Source organism: Amblyomma mixtum, chromosome 2 (genome assembly GCF_055824585.1).
Source record: "Amblyomma mixtum isolate Tamu chromosome 2, ASM5582458v1, whole genome shotgun sequence".
In the NCBI taxonomy this organism is placed as follows: Eukaryota; Metazoa; Arthropoda; class Arachnida; order Ixodida; family Ixodidae; genus Amblyomma; species Amblyomma mixtum.
The window spans coordinates 121,373,502-121,399,625 of NC_143013.1; the positions used below are offsets into that span (position 1 = coordinate 121,373,502).

Sequence of the window (26,124 nt, forward strand, 5' to 3'; positions counted from 1 at the left end):
ACTGTGCTAAGTACTGAACTCGTACATCACAAAATGCATTTTATAGCTAAAGTAACAAGTTCTGTGCACATGTCAAGGTAATGGTGCACTGCTCGCTGTATATGTACGATACATTTTCAGCACAGCTCAGTGTTTGCATATCTTTCTGCCATAAAGAGCCTATGCTTCAGATTTTCAATGAGACTACACAGCGACCAGCACAGTGTAATTTGGCTCATTGAAAGATCTGTCCAATGACTCAGTATAAGGCTCACGTTTCAGCTATTTATGCAATTTGAAAGGCCCCACAACAATGTATCTGGTGCAGTACTAACAACTCTCCGTGCATAGCACAGATTTATGTCATGCCTTATATAGAGTGATTTGTGACCACTGCAGATATGTTTTTGAAACCGGCGTGTTTTGTGTACTTCGTGTGCACTGAAATTTTAATGATTAAAACTGGTATAATCACTCAATGACTGACAGAAGAAAAGGGCGCATTGCAAGGTACCCGAGGAAAAATTTTCATGCTGCCTCATAACTGCATTTAAATATGAGCTATGGGCAATGATTCACTTAGGAAAGCCTTTATTGTCGCCTATAGTTACAAAAGAGAGAGTTTTCATGCCTGAAAATTCAATCAATCAAGGGTAAAAGAGCAAGCTTTAAATAGCCAACTAAATCATCACTGGGGAAGCACACATTATAGAAATACAAATGAAATAAAAGTTCCCTTAAAGTATGCAACAGTGTCAGCAGATGCTGCCAACTTTATTATTCATGACTTTGTTCCTCATGAAACTACATCATATACTGTTGCATAACGTGGTCAATTTACTCCCACACCCACTCATCTCAGATGGAAAGTTGACAGCGTCGCTGAACACATTTGGAAAGCTTAGCACCACAGACAGAATTCAGTTCTCTAGGGTGAAACATCAACAAAGCATCATGCAGAAAGGGCTGACAAAGTGTGCATGGAAGTCCCTCATCACAAAGGAGTAACAAAAAAAGAAACGCAATTTTTCAGTTCCAAAACTTTGCAGTGGTACACGAGGCTCGGTGTGGAATGCTTTTCTTCGTCATTCCCTCACACTGCAAACGAGCTGTCATTTTGAAAGAGAAAAAGAAGGCATAGGCACGGTCCAAAGTTTACATTTATAACACCTACTCGCGACTGTGTTTACAAAGTAACACCTACTCGCGACTGTACCATCCTGTACAGATACACACACTGAATCAATCACTCGCTGTTTCATTTCTGTGCAAAGCAAATGCAGCAAGTTGTAGTTATAATACACTTTATTATTTTCTTCAAATTTGCTGCGAAACAAGCTACTCAAGGCTCAAGGCTGCATTTTCGTGCTCATTCGGGGCGAACCTCGCGCTGCCGTTTATGTCGCAGCCAGTGCTTGAAAGGCATAGTGTCATCAGCGTGTTCTGTGAGTTTCTTTTTTTGTAATTATTGTGCGCATTGCAGTGCCCAGTTACATAAGCTTCTGCCTGGCGCATTCCGGGCACAGGATGTCAGGTCCATCAGTGATGAATCCCTTGCCCACCAGGGAGTTGGTGCACATGGCACAGATGAAGCAGTCGTTGTGCCAGTTGCGATCCTCGAAAGAGATGAAGCGCGTTCCGCCAATTCCTGCATGGACACGAGTCACCATTGTCAAGGAAATGTGATAGGTCAAAAATTGTTAAGTCTGCATTAACATCCGTAGAGAAAAACTAGTTATTCTTAGAGATGAAACAATGCCTGAAATATCCAGAATATGAGGAAAATGTGATAAACCGTGTGTCTGACCTACAGCATAGTACTGGAGCTGGGTAGGCTCATAGTGTGACACAGTTACCATTCCACTGGCCCTCCCGCTTGATGCACCATGTAACTTTAAAAAACACAATGCAAGGTGCTCTTCAGCTGCACGAAGACTACAAGTACAACTACATTATTTTTTTACAATGAACATCGCGACTAGCACATGTGAAACATGACGCAATAACATTTTTACCAAGAGAAATCAAATTACTGAAACCTTTATATAGCTGTTGCTCAATGCTGACAGAAGTGAAATATGATAAAATCCAGAAGCCCAATATATTTTGTGCTTGATTGAAGTGCCGGTGTAGTGGGCGCACAAACAAATACATTGAGGAGCATAATTGTGGCATGCATATACGACTACACTGATTTTTTTTCATCGTAGTAAGTGCTATCTCAATATCTGCCACAAGACTGAGAAGAGATGAGTGTGAAGAAAGTTTGTTCGGTAACCAATGTTTCTAATCCGAATGGACTGCTAAGCAACCTCGGATTATACAGCAATATTTGTACCTTTTCTGCCTACAAATTAAGAGAGTAATCCTGTATATTCTGCAGCCCACTCAGCTGTTTGACAAGTTAGACCCCCACCCTCCCACCTTCCCTCAAGGTATATTTGAGCTAAGGCTAGCTAAGATTTTCTACAAACTCACAGTTTAACACTAATAATGTGAAAATGTTAAGCGGTTGCCCCTATACAATCATGAATATCACTCCAGTCAGAAATACGTGAGAAAATAGTGTAGTTAACATCATGGCCACTTTCCGTAGATGAATTTGTTATATACATTTCCAGTTATATACAAACAAAACAAAATTTTCGCATTTGCGCAAATATCTCCAATTTCTTGCATAGCAATGTACGATGCGCAAGATATTATCCAGTTTCAACACCTTCAGCGAAATGAAAAACATGAATGACCGCAGTACAGTGGCCAATATCCATGGCAAACACCATTACTACTATTTGCAGCAGCTGGCGCATGGCTGAAACTAGCACCATACTCAATGCGTAAACTAAGAAACTAAACTAAGAGAACTAAGAAACGTAAACTAAGAGAATAATGTGCAAAGGCATAAAACGAGAGTATAACGTTTAACAAATAGAATCTACGCTTCTCAACATGAAAACAGTCCCGAATATCTTTTTCTCTGCATGGAGAGAAGCTACCAAACAAAAAGCAAATCGTTAGGCTTAGAAAACGGACGCTATCAGCTGCTCACCAGTCGTTAGGCTTAGAAAACGGACGCTATCAGCTGCTCACCAGTGATAGGCTTGGAGCAGGCAGTGCATCTCTTCGCGAACAGTTCGCCGAAGCACTCGGCGCAGTACGGCTTCTCATCACGTGATGTGAATCGCTGGCCGGCTAATGAAGCGCTGCAGTTGGTGCAAGTGAAGCACTCCCGGTGCCATGGCTCGTTGCGGTACGTCACGCCGCCGCTAGTGATGATCTGCGCAAGGAACGGGAAGACAAGAGACGGTCGTAGTCGTGACTCGGGTTACTATCACAAAAGTTAAGGACTGTGACATAAAAATGAATCAGTGGTCACGTGAGGACGGAATGAGCTCTACGAGTGCTGCCTTCTGAACAACAAAAATAATAAAAGTAGCTACAAAAACGACAAATCTACGTAATACAAAGAACAAAGTGGCATCACCCTGCTGAAAAAAAGTTTTATGATGCAATAACCTCATAGATCATTAATCATAGAATATCATGCAATCTGTATGACATATCATACAATCTGTATGATATATCATACGAATTGTATGATATATCATACAGATTGTATGATATGTCATACAGATTGTATGATATTCTATGATGAATGATCTATGAGGTTATTGCATCATAGAACTTTTTTTCAGCAGGGCAGGCGCGCTAAGAACAGCGAAATGTAATTTTCCAGTTTTTCCGGACGTGATAACTGTAAGAATAGCGCCGTATGAGTTGTATTCCAAGGTGCTGGTGCATACTATTGGCAAGCTCTGCAGCTCTTTCCAAATTTCTAAATAAAAACTAACGTACTAACCACTTCAACATACAACTGGTCAGTTTGAAACTTTGTTTTTGTTTAGTTTGCAGGTGCTTATTTTTTTTGCCAATATGAACTCGTCCCCAACTGCTCCCTGTCACAGACGTCAAAATCAGCCAAAGAATTTGAACGATAACGCAAAAAAGTGCGGACTGTTAATACTGAATGCAACATCACTGTAGTGTAAGCTGAAGGAAACAACAACGCAAGCTGGGAACAATACACACACTGCCAAACCTCTGAACCACAATATTTGTTCTTGAAGCCTGCAATCAGAATTTCAAGAGCTTTGAACAAATAAAAGATGTTAAACATCTTGACGCCTTACACCTTCTCAGTCTAACAAATCTCTGATATCTGAGGATTTGTTATTATTCCCGAACATAAAAATTAGCTTCGTAGAGTTATGTCCTAGGCAAACTGTGCAAACGCAAGACAGAATTCCTACTGAATATCCAACGCATATGTCGTTATGAAAGGCCCTTTGGCCAATTATATACATTCCCCGCTAGGTTCCAGTGCAAAAAAAAAAAGAATGCACGTCTCTCGCACAGACATTACGTAGAGAACGTCCAGCGTCTTCCATTCAGTATCCTCCTCCCCGTAACCTGTTCTTTTCGCTCCCTTTCACTCGCCCCGCCACGGTGGCCCAGTGGTTACGGCGCTCGGCTGCTGAACCGAAAGACGCGGGTTCCACCCCAGCCGCGGCGGCCGAATTTCGATGGAGGCGAAATTCTAGAGGCCGGTGTAGTGTGCGATGTCAGTGCGCGTTAAAGAACCCCAGGTGGTCGAAATTTCCGGAGCCCTCCACTACGGCGTCGCTCATAGCTTAAGTTGCTTTGGGACGTTAGACATCAATAAACCAAACCTAAACCATCTCTCACGCAACTCCTAGAGTTGTCTCTGCCCTCGCTCTCGGACACCGAAGTAAACCCTAAGACGTACCTGGTTGCACTTGATGCACCTGGTGGCAAACTTGTCCTCGTAGCAGCCGGTGCAGTAGATGTCGTTGTCCCGCGGAATGAAGCTCCGGGTGCCGATCGGGTTGCTGCACACGCAGCAGCAGAAGCACTTCTCGTGCCACTGGTGGCCCTTGTACTCCATCTTCTTGGTGCCTGTCGGGGAAGAGAGAAAACATCTAAAAAGTCTAAAACAAAGCTCGAAAAAGCTGATCGTGTGCTTATCTGCTAAAGCAGGAAAATGTAGTGCGGTACTGGTACTCTGACAACAACAACGGATACCATGGAATACGCAATGCAACAGTCCTAAATTGCAAGGATAAGGCGGCAAAATACTGAAAGCTGTGTCAACGGTAAATACCTCTACCCTATCCTGGTAGAAGAGAACGCTTCAAAAAAGTATGCATCTGTCCCTGAAGCTAGGCGGGTCAGCAGTTGGCTGTGTCACTGGCCAACATAAATGCACCTCACACAGTGCTCCTGATCAGTCTTTCTGGAACCACAACCATTAAAGTCATTGACGTGACCCTGCCATGCGCGCTCTACGCTTCCGCGGCGTACGCTGACCATTGGTTATATGATCAGTAAAGCCGTGCTATTATATATTCATGCAACGAATTAATCAGTTTTCAACATCAAAGAGCACGAGCTTAAAAGGGAATGTAGAGTACAAAGATGAGACTTAAGCCGCGGGACACTTGTACTCATTTAAGGAAACCAGAGAGTGACCAAGAGGCAGCGGGCGCCGAGTCCACGACCGCTTGTAACTTAGCCGGTCTCTACAGAAAGCAGCCACAACTTCCCTCTGCGCAAACTTTACAAACTTTCTATCGTGATTCATACATTCAGTGCAATGCACCGTACTCAGAAAATACAACCACGAAATGCACGGTGGCAACGCCGCCTAAGCCATGTTTGCCCGAGCACAGTTTTTGTTCAGATGGACGCCACTGTTCAGCCAAATGTCCTTTTAAAGAAAAAGCATGTGTTTTAACATTTCTGTCTAAATATGCCTTTCGCAGGAAAAGGTATTCGAACAGAACGAAGCAACGTCGAAGTCAACAGTATTAAACACGCTACGGTGTTACAAGACTGAGCATAGCCGTACATATAATGCAGCAGCAAAATAAAAACCGGACGGCAATTCTTGCAGCAAGTGTGTCGCTTCCAACAATAAGAGCGTTAATAAGAGCCTGCGATACGAGGTGCTTACGTGCTAGGGCCGGTTGCACAACCACTTTCATGGAAATACTGAATTTTCCTAAAGCCTCTGGAATATTAAAGAGGTAAAAATAAGAGTATTCTCGTGAAACATTTGTTCAAACGGCGCGGTAAAGGTGCCATCACTGAAATATTAGGCGCTTTCGGTTTCGATACATGGGTCGCCTATAGAAGCTATGCTAATACCCTTACTCGAATCTAGTTCTTCGCCCACTCTGAATTCGATCAAGGAGACGAAAAACGGCGTTGAAAAGTGAGATCGAGAATAGCTGCTCATTCCTGGGAGGCTCGCTGTCTCACGCTGCAGGCTGTTACTGACAGACGGCTGCCGAGATTCATTCACTGATCCCTGCGTTACGAAATTTTATAGCCGGTACCCAGATATGAGACACGGCCTGGTGCCGAAAGAGCTCTCGTTATGCCCAGCGAGGCGTTTCTAACACGAGCGCCATATGTGGCCAGTTGCTCTTTCTCAAGTTCTGTCTTATTTCCGCTACATCCTGCAACGTCTTCGTTCAGATTAAGAATGGAGAGATGCATGCAAAATAGCATCGCCTGGCGCGAATCTCATATCTGCCGACTCTTCGCCGACGAATGACTCTGACCGTTCGGGCGAGACGTCTCTGGAGGGTCGTCCGCTTCGCGCCCCATGGGGACAGCGCTTGATGAGAAAAGAGACGGTCGTCTGGCTTCCACTAGCGTCGCGCTTCGATCGCTCAGACACTCTTGGGGTCGTTGCTCCGCTACTTCATTAAAGGCGCCGCCCAGTCAGCTACGAAGCGCTCAGGTAGGCCACACCCCAAAACTGGCTCGAAGCACCAACTCGGAGGATCACTCGTGATGCCCAGAACGGTGCGCCGCGCAAAGCACACTTTGTGATGCGCTGCCGATGCCTGCTGCTCCAAAATGCCACCGACGAGCAGCGGAGAACGGTGTCCACAGAACAAGAGTTGTTGCTTTCGACGAGCCGCGAAAACCGTCCTCGGGCCGAAAGAAGCCGCGTCACCTACTGGTCCTTATGTACGTCTCGTATCGACTATAACTTGCGAAAGGCTTCGAGCACAGGCTCCGGTCCCTGTGCCCCAAACGCGAGGCGCTAAGATAAAGATGCACGCCAACGCGTCGGCGCTTCTATATACAGGCCGCAAGGAGTCGCAAACTTATTCTTTCTTTACCCCCTCCCACTCTCTCTCTGGGCGCGCCACGCCCTTCGGCGGGCGTCTAGCCTCATTCCCCTCGTTTTCCATCAAAAAACAAAGCGCGGGCCTCCGCTCTTCTCTCCTTCCCCTCTATCCCGAAACGGGAATGGTCTTGGCCCGTCTCGTTCCCATGGCAACGGCCCGACGCTAAACCGCTTCACGGTTGCCCGCCGCGCCGCCTGTCTGGAGGTCATCTGCCTAATAACCCCGACGCAAGACACAGAGTCGCGATAAGCCCTTTCTATTTTTCTTTCACCCTTCCATACGTCCCTTCTCTCTCGCTCGCCTCTCCGTTCCCCATTTCGCGTTTGTTCGCGCAACGCACGTCTCGGTGCCGGCAGGGTTTTTTGCGCAACCAATTGCGGCGCCGGCTACAGTAAGCGGCCGGCCGCACCCCAGAGTCCCTAATAAGGCGGCATAGAACAAGGCTCGACGAAAGGGGTCATCGACTCCCACAGAGATTCATTGTGCGGCGGCGGGCCAGTCGCCCTCTACACCGAGCCTTACGGCAAGCAACCGCGGGTCGCGAGCGGGCTTTATTTAGGCCCGTAGCGCGCAGACAGAAGTGTAGGCTATAGGGTTTGTGTGCACAAGGAAAGCGACGGGGATAGATATTGTATGCTAGAGAGAGCGGCGGAAAATGGGTCGCCTGAGCTGTTATCTTAGAGTCAAAGAAGCATATTGGGATGCGGCTTTGTCGCTGGCGTTGCCGTAACGTTGTGACAGAGACCTCCTTTTCGCGCTGCGGCGTGGTTATATGTCCGGTCTTCAAGCGTATTGTAAATAATCACCCAAACGTTCTTTTCACCTGGCGCTTCGGTAGCGTTTCATGATAACGGTGATACGTTCCAGCGGCTCGGAAACGCATGGCTAGGACCAGTTGCATGTTAAGGGTAACTATATGAAGGTCTTCTTAATTCCAGCAGGCTGCAGGTAAGGTTGCCTTGGATTATGCTTGCAGTAGGTAATCGTTGGTGATCCACGCACAAAACTGCAATGGATGACCTATAAGCTAACGCTGACCCGTCGATATGTTTCGCCTCCAGGACAGTACACGCATTGTAGCAAGCATGCAAGCTCCATGACAACACTACGATTTTACCGCAACAAACGCGCCGGCGAGCACAGAAAGCATAGTACCGTTAATTAAAAGCTGCTTTTCAGCCGCTACGCTTACTCAGTGGCCTACGCCACCTCCTGGTGTAGCTGCTCGAGGTCGCACGCTTGATATCTAGACCACGTGATCCTTTCTAGGCGAAGGCAAAATGCACTTGCACCTGAATACCTAGGCATTGACGCGTATGATAGAACCTATGCTAGAAAAACACCTCCAGTATGCTTTCGCGGTGTCTTGTTCAGAGGACGGAGTTGAATCGCAACAGAAGGAAAATAATAATCATTAAACTCCTACTCTGGCTAGAGGACACAATGGCATCTCCAGATCGGCATTGCCAAGTACAGTGTCTAGGTACGCAACATGCATAACGACAGTTTGCGTGAGAGAGGCCTGCACGTACGCAGAAATCCTCCACATCCCCCGTTCCTCAAAATTCAAGGCGAAAGCCTTTAATGCCTCATCGCTGTCGACAGAAGCTTGTCAGCAGAGGTGTCACGCTTTTTCTAGTTAGTCCAGAAAAAAAAAAACTTTGTGCACGATGGGATTCGAACCACCATCCTTCCGTTCCGCAGCCGGCTACGCTAATTCCTGCCAACGCATACGTGGTTCTCCTTGTCTATGACGCTCGAGAGTGTTTGCAAAAAGGCATCGAATCAGACGTGTGCCTCCCAAACGCCCCTTAGTGTCTGCAGCATTTAAGATTCCCAAACAATTGTGCACTTAACATCTTAACCACACATCAGTGACACAAGCAGCAACACCGCGCTTAAGGCTTTCGCCTCACCGCACTTTAGGTCAACAAAGTGCTCGCTCGAATATATATATTCTTTTCACTCAAAGGTACTAAGGAGGACCGACAGGTACGCACCAGCTCGGAAGATCTCTCCGCAGCCATCGCAGCGGGTGGCGAAGGCGGCGTCGTAGCAGGCCGCGCAGTAGACCTTCTCGGCCTTGGAGCCGAACGGCTTGTCCACCAGCGACACGCGGCACTTGCTGCAGAGGAAGCACGCCTCGTGCCAGTGCTTCTCCTTGTACGACAGGTCCTGCAAGGTCATCGGAGGAAGCCGACAGTTCGGTGAGTGCCTCAAAGGGCTGGTGTACTGGTACTAGTGTACTGCTGGTGCATGTACCACTGGCGTACACCAGTGTACTAGCTAGTTGTGTACTGGCGTACTAGCTAGTTGGTATCAAGAAGCACTGGCTCGTCTGGTTCCATAAATTATAAGCAATTAACGGTACACTCTAAACACGAATACGCCTATATGAAAGTAAGAAGGGAGTTAGCTGTCCTTTAGCACACTCCCTTTTATAAAAAGGAGGGCGCTAGAGGACAGATCACACTCTTTTTAATCCTTTCTGAAGGGACTATAATGCGTGATCCTCTGAGCACTTACAAACTGCATATCTCCGGACGACATTACTGACGCTAAAAAAAAGTGATCAGTTTCATGTAATGTATACCTCCATTTTCGAACGCCTGTCTCCGAAGACAATTTGCTAATGGGCACTGTATATACGCATGTTCTCAGTATAGAGTACAGTGGAACGGCCTTGGAAATGGTTTTTGGCACTGCTATGGCATCGCAAAACCACCCATTCTGTTCAAGCACAATCAGGCACGACTATAGCAGATATGCACGCACTATTCCTTTATTTTTGCTATTCTGCCCTGAACGACACTTTGGAATATAACATCGAGTACAGATCGACCAGGAGTTTTGTGTCCGATTGCTCCCCGCATTTTCTGAAATGCACCGACTCCGGAAATCATCTCTCCCAGGCAAAGGGAAGGTAAGTGCGCAAAAAGGACGATCACTGAGAGAAGATGGTTGGTTGGTTTATGGGGTTTAACGTCCCAAAGCGACTAAGGCTATGAGAGACGCCGTAGTGGAGGGCTCCGGAAATTTCGACCACCTGGGGTTCTTTAACGTGCACTGACATCGCACAGTACACGGGCCTCTAGAATTTCTCCTCCAAAGAAATTCTAGCCGCCGCGGCCGGGATCGAACCCGCGTCTTTTGGGTCAGCAGCCGAGCACCATAGCCGCTGAGCCACCGCGGCGGCACTGAGAGAAGAGAAAGGTCGGGACGAGCGCAGACTTCAAGTGATGTTTATTGGAAAATTGAGGCAGGCTTACATATATATGTGTGTGTATATATATATATATATATATATATATATATATATATATATATATATACTTTTTTTCGTTTTCTTCAGTACAGGTTCAAATCGGTATGCAAGCATGAATCGCAAAAAGGCGATAAAAACAAACAAGGGGCAAATCATGGTAGGGTGCCTTCGAGATAACGCTTTCACTATCGTAAAGTTAGACTGACGTATCACTGATACAGTCTGCACCTCTTTTATCTGAAGAAGGGAAGGTAAGTGCGCAAAAAGGAAGATCACTGAGAGAAGAGGCAGGACGGGACAAGCGCAAACTTCAACTGCTGTTTATTGGAAAATTGAAGCAGGCTTCTCCCAGGCATTCAGCAGTTAATAAGTGCAATCCCAAGTGACGTGAGCGAGGACATTAGTGTAAAACAAATACAAGTTGCCAGAATGAACTTGAAAAAGCTCTATTCGCAGTTGTGCACCGCAAGCGGGTCGCTTCTTTTCGTTGTTTTTGTTTCTAATCACATCATTTGAATCTAATTATTAAGCTTCCGGTCTTAGAGAGAAAAGAAAAAGGAATTTCCGTTAGACAACGGTCCGAAGCCGCGCGAAACTACACCTACGACTGTTTTACGCTAGGACAAAAAAACACGAAAACACCCGGAGTGCAGAAGGCTACGCACGGTCACGCGCGCTGTTTGCGACTGCGGCGGATAAAGTAAAAAAAAAAAGAAAACAAAAGCGAAGTAATGCATGCGAGGAGGACAACAACCGCCTGTGGTTTCAAACAAAGCGCCGAAAACACTTTCCTGTCAGGCAGCGAAGTTCTATGTAATGAGAATTTAAGAACTAAAGCTTTCATTTTTCGCTAGCCCTGCTCACAACGATATATTACCTCAGCGTTGCTGGTGTCAACCGTTAGCTACGGTAGACTAGCGATTCAAAAAGTATACATTGTACTAAAGGGAATTTCAAAGCTTTCGGCACTAGAAAAGCACAAAGTTCAGTATGTGTGTAGTCCAAAATCGATAAGATTTCGACTCTAGCCATCATGAGGGCTTTAGAAAAAGCGAGAGTGCTACGATATATATTTTTAAAATGTAATGGAACATTTTTAGCCTCACTAGCAAACTTTTCAAAATTTCCTTGCACAGCTTATCAAACAGAGATCACGGCAAAAGCCGAAGTGAGAACCAGCTCACAGCTCCAAAGCAATCGTGTTATAACTTGTCCTTTAAAGGCCTGCGGAATGCATTTTAATCCATCGCTGCTTTTAATGAAGGCTTTTCAGGGTAAACTAGGACATGCAAGCTGAAAATAGTTTTTAAAAAAGCTGTCCAACCACACCAGTTGCCTCTTCCGAACATTTTTTTTTTTTTTACAAACTGGCGTAACCTACTCAGTGTGCCGCCATGAGGATGTGAAATCAATGCGTACATCTTGTTAACCTCTCGCTGGACAGGCGGCTTGCAGCGAAAAACACTGTTAATTCTACTTTTTTTTTTTGTTTCTTGCGCTACCTACAGTGCTTGTGTTTCTGGAGATAATAATTCAATGGGCGCTACATTCCTTTCAGGCGCCGACGATTTTCCCGCCGAAAGCAGCAGCATCCACAAACGGCGCATCAAGTTTTAAACTACCAACCAGAAAAACCGATCGACGGTGAGGCTTGTCACCTACGGTACTTTGGCCTTTGTCAGAAGTTCTCTCTAGTAGCTCTTCCCTAGCAAAACGTTCAGCAAGAGCTAAACAGCAGCAGTCTCAATACGCCCACTGCAGGGCAAAAGCTTCTCCCATGACTCTCCAGTTAACCCCGTCCTGTGCCTGCTGCGGCCACGCTATCCTCGCAGACTTCTTAATCTCATCCGCCCAGCTAACTTTCTGCCGCTTCCTGCTACGCTCGCCTTAACACGTGTAATTACAGGAATCCAGAGTTCGTATGATACGGAAATGAAAACCTCTACGCTCTCCATGTATTTCTGTGTGGCAACCACACCGTTTCCGTACGGTTTATGCCTGATTTCCGTATAAAGTATATGTCGATTGGAGTCAGTATAGGAGTTTAGAATATCCCCGTAAGTGGAAAACCAGCGGAAAGGGCGCGTTCACAAACAGGATAAGTACACAAGACAACGCTGGAAACGAAACAAAACAATGACGTGCTGCGGCGGAAGATAGTTTTTTATGTAGTGGGAATAAACTCTGGCTTTGCAGAAGAGGTAAGCGATGGTGCTGAGGCAGCACCGATGGGCATGAAATATTCATGACATGTTCGGTGCTGACGCATCTTTCTACATGTCCAGCCTCCTTCAGACCAGGCTGCTTCTGCGTCAGCACTTCCACTTTTTTCCACTTACCATGCGCCAACTGTACAAACAAGCTACACTTCTTCAAGGATATCCCCATATGCGTTGCCCGTATTGACTCCGTACACTACACATGGCTTCCTTACGAGCCATACGCGAAATGTTCCACATTATTTACAATCGTGGTTTCTCCAGGCCAGAGCGGACAGCAAAGCTCCAGGCGGCGCGCGTACCTTGGAGTCGATGCCGATGGCCTTGGAGCACTCCTCGCAGGAGTTGGCGAACACCTGCTCGTAGCAGCGCACGCAGTAGGGGTGCTCGTCGCGCAGCACGTACCGCTGGCCGGTCAGCGAGTCGTCGCACTGCCAGCAGCAGAAGTGGCTCGAGTGCCAGTCCTTGTTCATGGCCTTGGTGTACTCGCCCGAGAACACGAGCTGCGGGTGGAAGGGAAACAAAAAGGTATTTACTTATGGGAACAAGTTGGTCAGCTTTCGGATAGGTCCAGAGCAGCGCTTAGACAGACGACTTCACTACACACAGCACTGACACCTCTTGTTTAACGACATGTTCAGCCACAGAGCACCGTCCTTGTGTTCCCCTATTCTTGTGTTCATGTCCCCACTAGTTGGTGGTCCATGGTTCATCCCTACCAGCACAGCTATTCGACCCAATATTGCAAGTGTATTGGCAAAGCCCCGTCCTACAAAGGACCGGAGTAACACCCTGCATTTCCAATACTGGATCGACTACCTGCGCTGCATGGGATGGTTCATGGCCCAGCAAGCTGCGCTTTTTGTGTATGTGTGTTGGAGAGCGGGGCGGATGGGAAGACACGGTCGCAAGTAACGAGAGAAGACGATTATGATCACGCGGTAGACCGATATCCTAACGGCTCGTAAATCTAATAATCGCCAGCTAAATGGCTGCCAGCTGCTCAGTGTCCAGTAACCTTTAAAAAAAAAGGCTTTCTCGCGCAGCCGGTGGTTTATACACTTTCCCCTTTTCCCGACGCAATTCTTACTGCAAGATAGCAGGGCGAAACAAACAGCGTTACGGTGCGTTCACACTAAAGGGCAGTCGGCTTACAGGCGAAATCCGTCGACGCGGCTAGCTTTGCGATGGCTACTCAACCGATCGCATCAGGAAACCCTACCCTCAGAACGATTCACCAAAGGAAAAAGAAAAACATTACGTGAAGGCGCCAGCTGGAGTCGAAAGCGCAACCAGGATTAGCCGAGTGACCGCTCCACCTGAAATCTACACACTAACTACATTCGGAAATGTTTCCCCTCAGTCATTCCCCAAAATGTATCCTTGAATCATCAGCCATAAACGCCAGCCAAAACATAAACGTATGGAAACGCCTGCCGCAGAAAACACACCACCTTAACTGCAGTGGAGTTCGCGCTACGTAAAGGATGCTCTGCAGGTACCACGTTTGCGGTCGCCTCTGTATTAGCGACACCACGAACACAATCACCCTGCGAATAAGGCTGAACGAAAATTCGGCCACGTACTCCTGCCGTCATACACCCGGCCACCACGGAAATACGAAAGTCGGACAGCGCATAAAGACCCATGTCGATACCCGTTGTACCACCGGAATCTCCGCAAATAAGGCACCTTAACAGTGATGTGCACGCAGTTGCTGCGAACAAAGTAAACCAAAACACGTACTCAGCGAGCACATTGCAAAATAAAACGCTACACGATGTAGAAACCCCTAGTGTCAAAAGAGTATTCGCGACTGAGTAGCAGAAAAGACAACAAGGACGAAAACCTCATAAAAAAAAGGCACAATCCACGGTTCTGGACACGCGGAGGCAAGAAAGATCCCGATAACAGCGGACAAGGCAGTGGAACTTTGTGGTGGCCGCGCTCCCTACTCGGTCGATTAGATTACGGCGCACGTGCCGCCAATCCCCTGGGACGGGAACGAGTACCTCATCAGAAGAAAAATTGGCACCGCGGGGTCCGAGCTCTCGAAGGGGCCACGCGGATCCTTTCCCGAATGTCCGGCTACCATGGCACGCGCTTAAACGGATAACATCGCTGTGATTTTCGCGGGGGGGGGATGTCTCCATTTGGCCAAGCTGTCTCCGCCTTCATTACTAAAAGCCGAACGACGTGAGAAATGGCAGCGCTGGGCAAACAACTTGAAAAGCACAAAGGTATTCGCTGTTAACTCACTGCTTAGCTCCGGGCTTTGTGTGCTGTTCCGCATTTAAACTTCGCCAAGTCTTTACAGAATAACTTTCATCCGGTCTTAACCCAAGCCGCACGTGCGACGCTAGCGCCCCTCACAGCATTAGCTCAAAAAAAGCGGCCCATCTTCAAAGGAACGTCCGCAGTGTCGCTCATTAGGCGTAAAGGTCTCGTCTCACTAAGGCGCTGTCTCGGCGCCGAACTCTTTTTTTCTCTGCACAGCCATGCGCCACTGCAAAGACGATGGCGCGACCATACTAAAGAGTCGCTCGCCGAGTTTCTGACAAACTACTTCCTTCAATTCTAAATTATTCCGTTTGCGCCCAGTGTGAAAAATCCAAGCACGAACGCATGTATTCTCAACAACCGCCACGCTAGCATGCTGAGCTTGCAGTGAGAACTGGCAAGCGCTCTGTCTCTTCATAGCCCACCATCTCTATGGACTCTCTGGAAGTTCGGAGGTCAGCTGATCGATCCTACCACCTCCTAAAACAAAACATTACACATATGACAGTATCTAACAGCGCGTCAGCCAGTAACCCAGCAAGAAATGTACCATGTACGCATTGGTCCACAGGTTCGAAACACACGTCACATCTCATTTCTCGTTTCTACTTGCCGACCTTGCGTAGACAGTGCAAGAACGCTTGTTACTTGCCAAAAATTATCAGGTCGCACGCGTTGGCTTCAGCATAGTGCTGACAACATAGCTCGTTTCTCATGAATGCATCTATACTGCTTCATGACATGCTGCTTCAGCCTAATAATCATCTGGCCCTTCATTCTTAAGCATTTTGACACGGATCGTACCTCTTCCTCTGAACTCAGCATCAGCTAATTGCTTTTGCTTTCTATGCTCTGTAAGCCGTGTCTTGATAAGAACAACATTGATTACGTGGGTAGAAAGCGCCAGAGTCTACAAAAGCAACAAGGTCACTCCGCCACGGCCACACTTCTATACTTCACCTCAAGAGTTGTTCGCAGTGCGGTGCGAACTACGAGCGCGAGGCGACGGCTTCAGCAGGTGTGCTCATCCAATGCGCTCGAAAGCCAACCTGAATGACCTGGAAGCCGTTTCGCCTCCCACTCGTAGCCTCAGCCATTACACGAACGGCTTGTGAGATCCGAAATGCCCGAGATGAATGAAGATCATTGCTTCTAGAAGCGTCCAGCCATAGACCACGCCACAGACCTCCTCCAAAACCTCCCGGATCGCGTAATGTCCACTGACGTTTTCGATAACCGAGGGCGCCATTTCTCCCATAAATTGGCGACCGCTGGCGAAGCTTAGCGAAAGCAATTTCTTTCTTTAGCGCACGCTGTAGCCCCAGCAGCAGAAAACGAAGACTCTTCATGCCATGTAGCTTCACCGCTGAATCATCGCTCAATTCGCGGCCGTATGGTCTGCATAGACGGCGGCCCCTATTAATAGGTAATGTGGCATTACCGCACTGCGCCATTGCCTCTCATCAATAGCAGTGCCAGTTGGCAGGTTATGAAAACGAATTTTTGTGCATGTTATCGTGCACGTAAATGAAAACCCCACTGAAACGCTCCATACGAGTAGCTTGTATGAAATTATGGGAATATGGTGTATATATGGTGTGGAAAAATATATGGACATCCATACTTTTCTCGTATCGAGTCCATAAACTTTCCATACATTTTTTCATACAACTTCTATAAAATGTGCACAACGTCATATGGAGTACGTAAGTTATGCATACGCACTTTCATGATGTTCATACAGACTCCATACATTACATATTGACTCCACATAATCCATATGGAAATATATGGAATTATGGGACTCGCCTCATGGAAACTTTCGGTAGGGAAGGGCAGTAATAGTCGCGGGGAAAGCGCTGTGCACGAAGGAGAAGGGAAGCTTTGAAAAACACTTCGGTAAACACGTCTAAGAATATGAAGCACGATCTCTCAACAAAAACTTCACCTTCTCTGCTCATTATTGTCGTAATGCGCGAATGTTGCATTGTGATCGGCTATTTTCCTAGAACCGCACGACTCCCATTCAGTAACATGATCCAATAATACAATGCGATAGCTACTCTTTACCATGAAGAATAGTTTCCGCAAGAAAACATGAGCCACAGACAATGTGCTAACTATGTACTCATGCACGTTATATAGCTAAAAAACCAAGCCAATCAAATGCAATGAAAGGCGTTCCGACAAACGAACACTAAATTCATTTTGTACCCGTTCAATAGGTGTGTGCCGTACAATCCTTCAGTGGTGCCAAATCTGCACCGCACCCCACCATTACGCAGGCACACTTCATGCAGGCAACTTCTCGTCTACCGGAGTAAGCGTTGCATAAAGAAAAAAAAAACGGAGCCGTGTTATTGCGAAAACGAGCGTCCGCAAGCATAGTTTCCAGGCCTGCGGCCCCAAATAGCAACACCCACTCCGTTAGTTTCTTTTTTGACATGACGACTCAGAGCAAAATATCGTCATTCGACAAAACTTGAACGCATCTTTCAAACAGGCGCGACTGTATTCCGAGTCGCTGTTTTATGTCAATTGTTCTTTCGTTTATTAAACCGCTTTTACTAAAGACTATCACGACTGTTAGCACTAATTTTTGGCTGCAGCAGGAAGGAAAGGAATGTGGTGACGAACTGAGAACCAGGAGAAATGGCTAGATTTACAACGTTAAGACCACCTTTCGCACGGCAACGCAACTCACTCCCACAGCAGAAAAATGGCAAGGCTTTGGCTCATTCCTCCCACTCTGTCGGCACGCTGTCCCGAGTTTTTCGTTTCACCTAGAGCAAGCTATAATCCTATTAGGCTTTGCAACTATGTGGAGTCTAGTTTAAGAGGATCACGGGGATCACATTTAAAAGCTTTAGTTCGAAGGCAGAACATGTTACACTTAAAAGCCAGTACAGTTAGCTTATATGTCCTTAATCCCATCCCTTAATCTCATGTTTCATCTCTTGTTACTGCAATATTTTAGAAGCGAGGATTTCAGAGGAACTTAGAAATCATTTTATGCGCCATTTTATTCCAAAAATAGTTTGCAGAGTTCGTGGACCCCGCAAGTTGTATTTTTTTTTTTTTTTTTTGCGCGTGCCGACCGGCTCTGTAGTGTGTATGCATTCGCCTCGCTCCAAAAGATATAACGACACCTGCTGTGACGTAGTTGCAAAAGACGTTCTGCTGTGAGTTTCGAATGTTATTCACTGTAATAGAAGCCGTCCTTCTTGCTCAGGTCGATCGTGTTAGCCTCACGAACCGCACGGGCGCCATAGGGATATGCCAGCATACTTAAGCTAAAACCGAGGAAGCCGGCGTGCATATATCTGACCATTCTGAACAGCAGACGAGGGCATATTTGAACGAGAAAGAGCTCATGAACGCAATTTTTTCATATATTGTAATATTTAGCGATTCGGGCTGTGAGGGACACCATAGTGAAGGGCTCCTGTGTACCAATCAACATATCCGCAGATCTCCTGTCAGCAGGCTTCCATTTTTTTTGCTATTAATGTTTTTGTAATCGTCAAAACCGTTCCCCATTGGTCCTCTATGGTAGACTTAACGGCTCGATGGCAGCGATGGAAACACTGTAAAAGAAAGATTTTGCTACATGTCAGAAGAATGGATCAATACCTTTAATATTTCTATGCCAGTACCCAGTACGTACTTACATTTTCATCAAGTGTTGCGATTCGGGCTTGTTGGTTACCGATCATATTTAAAACGGGACACAGTTAATGGCTGATGTCCTTGCGCTGCTTCAAATATGAACTCTTTTCTAATAATCAAATTTTTGTCCAAGACTGTCGGACATGATATGAAGCGGCACACGAGTATACCACGCGTACGCTGGTGGAGTTGCGAGAAGCCTTCGATAACTTTTTTCCAAAGATACGGAAGCTATGGAGAGTGGCTCCACTTATTCCGTCTTGTGAAGCATGTTCCAAACAACACAACGATACTTTCTAGCCATTCTGTGCCCGTCTAAGATCATCTTACCTCGTTCCGACGTTGTTCAAGGCATTTATATTTCTGGCATGCTACGTAGCCGCTATATGAAGCAGTCTGCAACGAAACGCACTCAGACTAAAACAAGACTGTTCTATAGCCTCTATACGACGACATCGCTCCATTATATGGCGCAGCAGAAGCCGAAGCATTGATTTATAGCAAACAGTGGCTCTTTAATGCCCTTGCTTTGCGGAAAAGAAACTACCGTCCCTTGGGACTGCTAATCAAAATTAGCAGGCGGGCGAAAGTTGTTGGAAAATAGTTACTTCTTTCAATCAGAGGGGTTTTTTTTAGCATTTTTTTCTCGTTTAGCGGTCGCGCACGGTCACACAAGGGGGGCAGAACGCTAGAATAGCGGCTGCCGATATTAAGTTTTTCACCTACGATAAACTGGACTTTCACGTAGGTGGGAATAGCAGGGCTGTCTGTTTTCGCTCGCACGCCCATAGCGGCTAAGCAGCAGCGTCAATCACACATTAGACGCGACAACTTGTTGCGTTTAAGCGGCAGCAAAGCATACCCGTGTTTGCTTTGCTCAAGCGAAACACCACCGCCTCCCGTTCTGCCAAACTCAGCCTCTAAAGTCCTGACGGAGCGCAGCGATTATTTCTGCCCGACATGGCGAACCAACCTAAAAATCTGGACCCGCAAAAAAAGAAAGCAAAAAAAGCTTGCTATTGAGCTAGCTACAGGAGCGTAAAAAGCAATTGCTTACTAAATTTTTGCGTCTTGGAAGCAACGGACGATATTCCTTTCAAGGAGGAATGCCCCTTTCCAGACGAAAGAATCAAAGGGCCGCCATATGAGACCGCCTTAAAGGATGCCGATACCGATTTTTCCTGAAAACTGGTGGTGCCACACGCACGGCAGAGAAACGGACGGTCAAGATTTCTAAAATCGGTGTTTTTGTTCAAGCGCAATCGGAATCGAACCCGAAAACTACGTCCTATTGGGACGCATCTCAATCAGCGGGTGATGAAATGCAAATACAAAAAGAAACAAAAAAGAACTAATAGCGCTCGGTGGCCGAATATAAACCACCCCAGCAGCCCTCGGCCGCGCCTAGATAGAAATGGTGCAGTGTAAATTGGCTCGATGCCCTCTTTCTCGGTAGCATCTCATTTTGCCTCGACTTTCCAGTCACGCATTAAAAAGGGCAAGACGGTCAACTCCAGATCACATCGCAGCTGCAAAACAGCGTCAAACGCACGTAGGTTACACCGCAAATATGTCGCCTCTGTCAATTCCTACGCAGCAACTTCGAATCGTGTATCTAGAGTTTTAACATAAATAATTCAAGCTGGGTTGTGTATGCACGACGGGCCTCTATGTGAGGAGTCCCCAATTAATTTTCTTTTTCTTACATGAATGCGACAGAAGTCGACTCCAGTCCACTTCTTGAGGGAAAGTGCAAAAAGGTCGAGGAAGAGAGTAAAGGACGAGTCGCACCTTTACTTCCCTAAACCTGCTTTTCCTCTCCAAAATCGACTGAAGACGCATTCTGTCGCATTCATGTAAACGTTTCTTTAGTCTAGCTTGACCTCACGAATGGCAGGCGTTCGCTGGCGTCCGTGTTAAGCGCCCGACATCGCGGAGTAAACATACTTAAGCCACGTCCAGAATCAGTATTTTCAAACGTTTTGTTTCTTACTTTTGTTCCTCGGTTTTTGGTCGTCGCTTTGGCTCTAATTTCGCTTCGGTGACGTAGGCAGTGAAGCGTGACGCCAATAACAAAGGAGCAAAAAGAACGGAACACGAAACAGAACGTTGGAAAATACGAGCCCAGGCCCTATGTTTCTGTTGTGTCCCCTTATTGCTTTTGTGTGTGTGCGCCCCCGCGTCCTCCTCCTAACGACAGTTCGCATCCTCCTCCTAACGACCACTCAATCCTCCTCCTAACGACCACTCAATCCTCCTCCTAACGACCACTCGCATCCTCCTCCTAACGACCGCTTGCCCCTCGTCGCACGCTGTCGCCGGATGCCCCCCCCACGGTGCGCCCCCGCACCCTCCTCCTGTTCTGGGAAGCCACTCCCTCCCGTGGACGCTTCTCCACTCCCTCCTTTCTTCGGGCGGCCAGTTCGGCTCCTGCCTCGGTCGACGCTGGTCGCACCCTCATCGGCTTTAAATAAACGAAGTCTTAAAGTACCGTGTGCGTCTTCCGCTGCATTCAACACAGCGACCGGACACGACAGTGGCGACGAGAAAGTGGATTCGACCCGCTCTACGCAACGCTATTGACAAGCCATGGCTACGCGAGGGTTTCCCAATCAGATACCAGAGTTCAACGGCTCATCGTGGTCATCGTGGGTTGGACGCCTTCAGTTCTACTTTGAAGCTAACAACATCACAGACCCAGCCTTGAAGAGGGCCAACCTGCTGACGCTGTGCGGGGAGCAGACCTACGATACTGTCTGCGCCCTTATTCAGCCAAGCACACCAGCGGCAGTGTCTTACGACGACATCGTAAAAGCGCTGCAAAAGCACTACGACCCAAGGCCATCCGAGGTCTACAGCCGGGCTCGCTTCCAACGACGAGATCAACTGGAAGGAGAAACTGTGAGCGCCTACGTAGCCGCGCTCAAGAAGCTCGCTGCCGACTGCAATTTTGGAACGCTGTCGACAACAGCTACCGGGCAGGAGGGAGACGCAGCTTCTTCTGCTAACACCACCATGCTTCCCTTGGACGTGATGTTACGCGACAGATTTGTGTGCGGACTGAGTGACGAGTCACTGCAGCAGCGCCTGTTCGCTGAGAAGGACCTCACATTCAGCAAAGCTTACGACATCGCCGTTCGAGCGGAGAGCGCCGGTCACCAGCAGAGAGGGATTCGCCGGAACACCGAGCCGGTACACCAGACAAGCAACCAGGTGCGCAAGCCTTCTGTTGTTGTAAAATCGGTCAAAAAGGCACAACGCTGCTGGCGGTGTGACGACCAACACAACCCCCAGGGATGTCGATTCCAGTCAGCCACGTGTAATTTTTGCCACAAGCGAGGGCATATCGAAAGAGCATGCATTACGAAACGGAGACTTGCCAAGATAAAGTCACCTTCCCAGCCTAATCACAGCGTCAACGCCTCAGAGAATACGCCGCTATCTGATCTCCATGGAACAACATCAGCAACACCATCTGTGTTGTACGACCTGAACACCATGAATCTCGGCACGCGACCGAAGATTTTTACAGAAGTAAGCGTACATCACCAGCTGATTAAGTTCGAGGTGGACTCCGGCGCAGCCTGTACTCTGATCAGTGAGGACACGTTCCGAACTTCATGGCCATCTGACGCACCCGCCCTGCAACAAGACGACACGCACCTGCGAACGTGGTCAGGACAGAATCTGCCACTATTGGGCTCTGCCAACGTGCAGGTTAACTACAACGGCCAGACCCATACGCTACCTCTGCTTGTTGTGAAGGGCACAGGATCAAGCCTTCTAGGGAGAAATTGGTTTTCTCCACTAGGCGTGATGATATGCGGCAAACATCAAAACGCCGATGTGCTAAGCCGTCTGCCACTAGACGCAACTGTTGACGAACCATTTCCACCAGGAGACGTTCTGATGTTCGAAGCACTGCCAGAACCTCCGCTTACAGCAGGCACAGTTGCAGCATCTACGCAGAAGTGCGCAGCTCTCCGGCTAGTTTACACAGCTGTTCAACAAGGCAACGTGCATAAACTCAAAGGGGACAACTTCGACGCTTACCGCAGGCGAGCTACAGAGTTGAGCACCCATCGCGGCTGCATCATATTTGGGTCCCGAGTTGTGATGCCGAGAGAACTACGCGCACAAGCTATGTCTCTCATCCACGCCAGACATCGGGGCATCGTTGCAATGAAAAAGTGTGCCAGAAGCTACATGTGGTGGCCTGGCATTGCCAACGACATCGAAACAGTGGTGCGAGAATGCAAGCCTTGCCAGAGCAGCCGGAGCGCCCCGCCGAAAGCTCCTGTCCCAGAATGGGAAAAGCCAGACACACCATGGCACACACTGCACATTGATTTTGCAGGACCAATTGAGGGCTGCACTTTCCTTGTGGTCGTAGATGCCTACACAAAGTGGCTTGAGATAAGGCAAATGGGACAGACGACTTCGGCAGCAGTCATTGACAACCTCCGATCACTATTTGCAACGTTCGGCCTGCCGCGCAAGGTAGTGTCGGACAACGGAACACCGTTTGTGTCTGCGGAGATCCTCAAGTTTTATCGCGACAACGGGATCTCATCAGTTACATCGGCCCCCTACCACCCAGCGACAAACGGACAAGCCGAGCGCTACGTAGCCGAGCTAAAACGCGCCCTTGAAAGAGATCAGACAGGCTCGCTGCAGCGCCGCCTTGCGCGCTTTCTCTTCAAGCAGCACACGACGGTTCAGAGCACAACAGGCGAGACCCCCTCGAAAATGATGTTCGAGCGTGAAATGCGAACCCAGCTCACAGCCATCCTCCCCGAGCCAAAGGCAGAGACGTTCCGGGAAGAAAAAGCAATTCCGCGCTGCGGCACGCTTAATGAGGGGCAGCGCGTCCTCGCCCGACAGTTTCTGAAAAAGCCACGCTGGGAGGAAGCTACAATTGTCAGACGCATAGGCCTGCGCTCTTGGCTCGTCAACATACATGGCACAGTAGCACGCCGACATCTCAACCAGCTGCGTAGATTTACGACGCCGTCTGAGAGCTGTCCGCCAGCGGAGAGAACACGTGCACCATTTTCCCACATAGCCTGGCACCTCTTCCCGGAATAAGAGACTTCGCCCAGGACAGACCCAGGAGACACAGCGAACAACAGCCAGCCTACAAGTGTTTCTCCCCCGAGCGCACAAAGCCAGCGCGCCTCCACGCGTGAGCGCCGACCCCCTGCACGATACCAGGCAACTTTCTAAGGGGGAAGGAAGTGTTGTGTCCCCTTATTGCTTTTGTGTGTGTGCGCCCCCGCGTCCTCCTCCTAACGACAGTTCGCATCCTCCTCCTAACGACCACTCAATCCTCCTCCTAACGACCACTCAATCCTCCTCCTAACGACCACTCGCATCCTCCTCCTAACGACCGCTTGCCCCTCGTCGCACGCTGTCGCCGGATGCCCCCCCACGGTGCGCCCCCGCACCCTCCTCCTGTTCTGGGAAGCCACTCCCTCCCGTGGACGCTTCTCCACTCCCTCCTTTCTTCGGGCGGCCAGTTCGGCTCCTGCCTCGGTCGACGCTGGTCGCACCCTCATCGGCTTTAAATAAACGAAGTCTTAAAGTACCGTGTGCGTCTTCCGCTGCATTCAACACAGCGACCGGACACGACAGTTTCATAACGATTCACTTCCCGAATTATTTCTCACTCCTTCCTCTGACCCTTTATGGTTGGCAGCTGCTACCTGTGACGTCACGGCTGACAGCCAGCAAGCGATGCCCTTGACCGACTGTGGTATCACGGCCTAGGCTGACCAACGGGAAAGAAGGATAAGAAAGCGGGGAAACAATAACCCTTAAAAATACGATTCGTTCGGACATCGTTGTATGTACACGACGACATCTTCCGCAAGCAAAGCCAACAGTATCACTGGATGGTAACCCTAAATATTTGTATTGCCCTGCGCACCACAACCAACCCCCCCCCCCCCCCTCACAACCCCCTTGCGCCTTGTTTTTTTTTTTTTTTTACTCAAATCTACTTCCGTCTGAAGACGAACTTTACTTCAATTTCTTTTCAGACAGAAGAACCTGTTGGCGCGTCTTGGCGAGCCCCATTTGACACAGCATAATATTCATTTCAGAATTCACCTTCGGCAAGCTAAAGGATAATGTCGTTCCGGAATTACGGCGCCATTATGCCGGCGTAAGGGCAGCGTCGCATTTATTCTAAAGTCGCACACCAACTCAGTTTGCTTCACACACACAAAAAAAAACTGCTATATCTTCTTTTACAGGACGCATCGGTGCAGTTTTTCTTTGGATTGATACTTCCGGGGAATCACGAGAAATATTTTTTTTTAAATCTCTTTACTTCAGTTCGCTCTCTGAGTCAAGATGCTGGCACACTTGCTGTTGCTTACTTACGCAGGCGCCGCAGCACGCTTTTGTTTTGCAAACTGCGCGCTGCGACCTGTATATATTTGCCCGCGGCCCCAGTACTTCGCGGCGGCGGCCCGACAGACGGAAAAGACTGGGTGGTGACGCCACCGGAGCGAACCCAGACCTGGCAGCGCTTCAAGTTTCGAAGGAAGAAGATGGGAAGCCAGCACTCCCTGCCCGGAATAGACGTCCGGAACGCCATTTGGGTGCGTCTCCGCTGGCGCGGGTTATGTAACTCAAGCTGCTGTTTGCGTCGAGGGGAACACTGGTAATGTATTTGTAGCACTACAGCCACGAAAACAGGGAAACTGGCGTGTACGCAGTGTTTGGCTTAGCCGCCTATTTGTGCGCTAGCTCCGCCTTTATGACGTAATATTTTTGTCCTTCCCTCGCTTTCGGCGTTTTCAGGCCCTTTAAACCGGAGTGAGTGTCAGCACTCGACGTATACCCTTTGCCGTAATCTAAACACTTAAAAGTAGCACCTTTTTCCTTTCTTCAAAACAGTTGTCCTGCAATTGAGCTAGGGAAAGACGTACACTACGTTGTAAGGCTCGTTAAAAGTGACAGAGATCCATGGACGCTCTATTCCACTGACACGATCGAGTCTCTTTTCACGAACTGAACGAGAATGCCTATACTAAAGACAGCAAAAGGCACGACGATTGGACGAAAGATTCCTATAACGTACGCGCACACTTCGCATGAAAATAAATTACCCAGTTATCAACAGTAGGCGACACGATGAGATGTTAGATAGATTAGAGCGCGTTAAGCGCTCTTAGAGCTGCAGCAGCGAACGTAGAGAAACCAACCATGTGGTGCATTATGCTGAGAAGCTTGCTGTGAGGCCGTCATTAATTCAAGAGTATAGTAGTCTCGGTTTCACCCCTTTTATGGAACGTCCCCTGCGCACATATGATAATATCTACCGGACTCGAATTGAGAATGGCGTATAGCTTATTTCTTTCAAAAGTCAAAGCAAATTTCAAGCAAGGATGGTCAGTTAAGCTACGGAGAGACATGAAGGTCATAGCTGCACTCACTCTGATCAATGGGTGCCGGCTCAGTACAGCCGATGCAATAA

The 26,124-nt window shown here is 48.0% G+C and overlaps 1 protein-coding gene across 4 annotated transcripts in view; it reads right to left on the bottom strand.

The window, feature by feature from the left end:
• Window positions 1-553: 553 nt before the first annotated feature.
• Window positions 554-26,124, bottom strand: part of Lmpt (four and a half LIM domains protein limpet) — a 277,389-nt gene continuing 251,818 nt past the window's right edge. For all 4 annotated transcript variants that reach the window (XM_089572504.1, XM_089572506.1, XM_089572507.1 and 1 more), the window contains 5 exons: window positions 12,992-13,192; window positions 9,206-9,380; window positions 4,787-4,956; window positions 3,070-3,256; window positions 554-1,627 (listed from right to left, as the gene is read on the bottom strand). In XM_089572504.1, the coding sequence (XP_089428630.1) occupies window positions 1,470-1,627; window positions 3,070-3,256; window positions 4,787-4,956; window positions 9,206-9,380; window positions 12,992-13,192 (891 nt within the window). In that variant the 3' untranslated portion in view covers window positions 554-1,469. The remainder of the gene's footprint in view (window positions 1,628-3,069; window positions 3,257-4,786; window positions 4,957-9,205; window positions 9,381-12,991; window positions 13,193-26,124) is intronic.